We start from the raw sequence: 2,500 nt of genomic DNA, 5'->3' as shown, positions 1-2,500 counted from the left end.
TGATTTGTTTTTCATAACTTTCATATCTTGTTTCATATTACAAAACATGCGTGTTTTAGCGGTTCGTGACCACTTTTTCATCATTTCGAAAATGAGTAAAACAAGTTGTTTTAAATCTGGACATTTCATCAATATCTATATAATACACAGAACATTACATGGCCACTTGGGGATACGAATTTTCTCTTCGAGTGCTGAAAGTATCTCTCACGAGTGAGCGAGGCGAACGAGTGAGAGAGACTTTCAGCACGAGAAGATAAAATTTGTAGCCCCAAGCGGCCATGTCAGATCGTCTACTTATTATTCCACTGTTACGCCATTTTACCATATTTGGTCAAGAATGGTTTACCTTCCTCAGGGTTTTATTGCCAGGACAGGGCGTGTTTATAACATCGAACTCCATATTGCCAGGAAAGAAACAAATTAAACAATCATTTTAAAAAGTGGGAAAAGTTAATTAGTGTTTTCCGATGAGTAATGTCACCATTGTCTTTCATTATTAGTGTAATGTTTAAAGTGAAGTCATTGTATTCCATATACTAGGTAACTGTATTTCTATAATAGCTGTTGTGTGTGTTTAGTTATGTATTTATCTATTTTCACTATGTAAGCATGATGTGTGTCTTTTTTGTGTCTTGTATTTTGTATGTTAACGTAAGAAATTCTTTAATAAAAAATATACTAAATTATAAAAAAATATTTGGCCAAGAGAACGCGCAAAATATGACGGTAAAAAGCTAGTGTCCCGGTTTGACCGGTTTAGAACAGAGCAAATACGAAAGGAACGGCAGTTTTTTAATGAAAGAAATTGTTTTCAACCCGATACAAGCCTGAGAATTTAGCTTGCTATCGCTTGTCTCTCGTCATTTCGTCTATACAATCAAATAAAGGACATTTGGCTGGCTTTCTGTGCTCTTTACATCGTTCGCAAGCGCCCTGAAGGACAGATGCATTTTTTAGAACCACTCTTAAGCTTAGTTCCCACTGGCGACATACGGATCATAATCATAAACATAAACATAAGCTTCTTATGTTCTAGTGGGGAGGGCCGCTCTAAAAACGTAAAGCTTTTCCTCGAAGCTGGCCGCCATCTTGAAAATGAACCGACCCGAAAGTACTGGTCCTAGACTTTAATTGGCCAAAACACAATGACCCCGTTGCGTCATTATGTTTGCCATTATGTCGTTATGGTTTTCGCGTTCCCACTGCAATGAAAAGCGACATAGTCATAGTCAAAGCCAAAATCATAATCATAAGAAAATGGTCGATCATTTTCTCATGATCATGATTATGTTGATCATAAGGGCACCTATGATTATGATTATGATCGTTATGTCGCTAGTGGGAACTAGGCTTTACCAGATAAATTTGAATCAATTGCTCGTATTACAACGCAACTCGCAAAATATCCGCGCGTATTATATGTTAAACCATCAAATATAAGATGTACTTAATGCATTTCTCTCCTGAATATATCGATTCCACTGATTTAGTTTCATTTGGGAGTTGCTTCGAAACGTAGCGGCGCTTTTCTTGAAGCTCTCTCTTCATTTGAGGAAGATAGCTCTGAAATAACGCCCAAGAATTTTTTTAACACCTTGCTTATAGTTCTATCTCAGATTGCTAATTACTATTCTACAATAAAAAATCAGGGTCACCCAACGAGAATATAGTTCAAAACCACTTAAACATAACATTGTTCAACGTATTTTAGTATTTAAACGGTAGATATAGGCATATTTTTATCCGCTAAAAATTTTTCATCTATTCGGATTTCCTAGGTGAAAGTCTAGTGATCCGAAAATTATAGGGGTCAAAACTTACGTTTTCGAAAATTTCAGCCAGAAAGAAACGCTCCCGAAAATTCTACGTGACCTTTTTAGGGTAAAAATCCGTTAAAAATGGGCAATTATACCATTTTTCAGATGTTCGAGAATCCTAGGACAGGCAGGCAGGCAGGCAAGCAAGAAATTTTACAACAAATGTTCCGAAAATTCTAGATCTCAAATCGTCTTCCGAACAGTTATTTTCCGAAAATGGACGTTGGGTGCCCCTGAAAAATGGGGGTCACCGAGTTTATTTTCTAGATATAAGCAGCTCTCATGTTGCCATGGTAACCTACTACATCACAATAGTGGGCGCATTTTGTTAAACAATAGTTGTTGTTTCATATGGTACCATATCATTGCTGTTACGTGATACAGTATAGTAGTTATAATCCTCCTAATAAGAAGGCACCTTAAAAGTAGTGAAACTGGTTCCAGCTACCATAAGCCCCTGGTTTTGGCTTTACCAATGTATCTTTTCCAATGTATGATGTGTAATAAATAAATAAATAAATAAATAAATAAATTTTAAACATCTAAACACGAGGGGGAAGTTGGAAAAATTCGAGACAGCTATGCAAACCCGAGACGGAGTCCAGGGTTTGCATAACTGTGGAGAATTCTCCAAATCCCCCAAGTGTTTCGATGAGTCTATGGAAACACGGAAAAAAGTC

At 36.7% G+C, this 2,500-nt stretch overlaps 2 protein-coding genes across 3 annotated transcripts in view; one reads left to right on the top strand and one right to left on the bottom strand.

The window, feature by feature from the left end:
* Positions 1-2,500, top strand: part of LOC137988531 (uncharacterized) — a gene marked incomplete at its 5' end in the record, with an annotated part of 670,231 nt that overhangs the window by 132,381 nt on the left and 535,350 nt on the right. The window lies entirely within an intron of this gene.
* Positions 1-2,500, bottom strand: part of LOC137988504 (uncharacterized) — a 28,722-nt gene that overhangs the window by 3,449 nt on the left and 22,773 nt on the right. Inside the window, exon 8 of one of the 2 annotated variants that reach the window (XM_068834509.1) lies at positions 1-1,566. This exon is cut by the window's left edge and continues 553 nt beyond it. The exons of the other annotated variant lie outside the window; for it this stretch is intronic. Within the exon in view, the coding sequence (XP_068690610.1) occupies positions 1,496-1,566 (71 nt within the window). The 3' untranslated portion in view covers positions 1-1,495. The remainder of the gene's footprint in view (positions 1,567-2,500) is intronic. 2 annotated transcript variants of the gene reach the window in all.

Source organism: Montipora foliosa, unplaced genomic scaffold (assembly GCF_036669935.1).
Source record: "Montipora foliosa isolate CH-2021 unplaced genomic scaffold, ASM3666993v2 scaffold_420, whole genome shotgun sequence".
Lineage (NCBI taxonomy): Eukaryota > Metazoa > Cnidaria > Anthozoa > Scleractinia > Acroporidae > Montipora > Montipora foliosa.
Note: the sequence above shows the minus strand (reverse complement) of the source record. Positions and strands in the feature narration are given on the sequence as shown.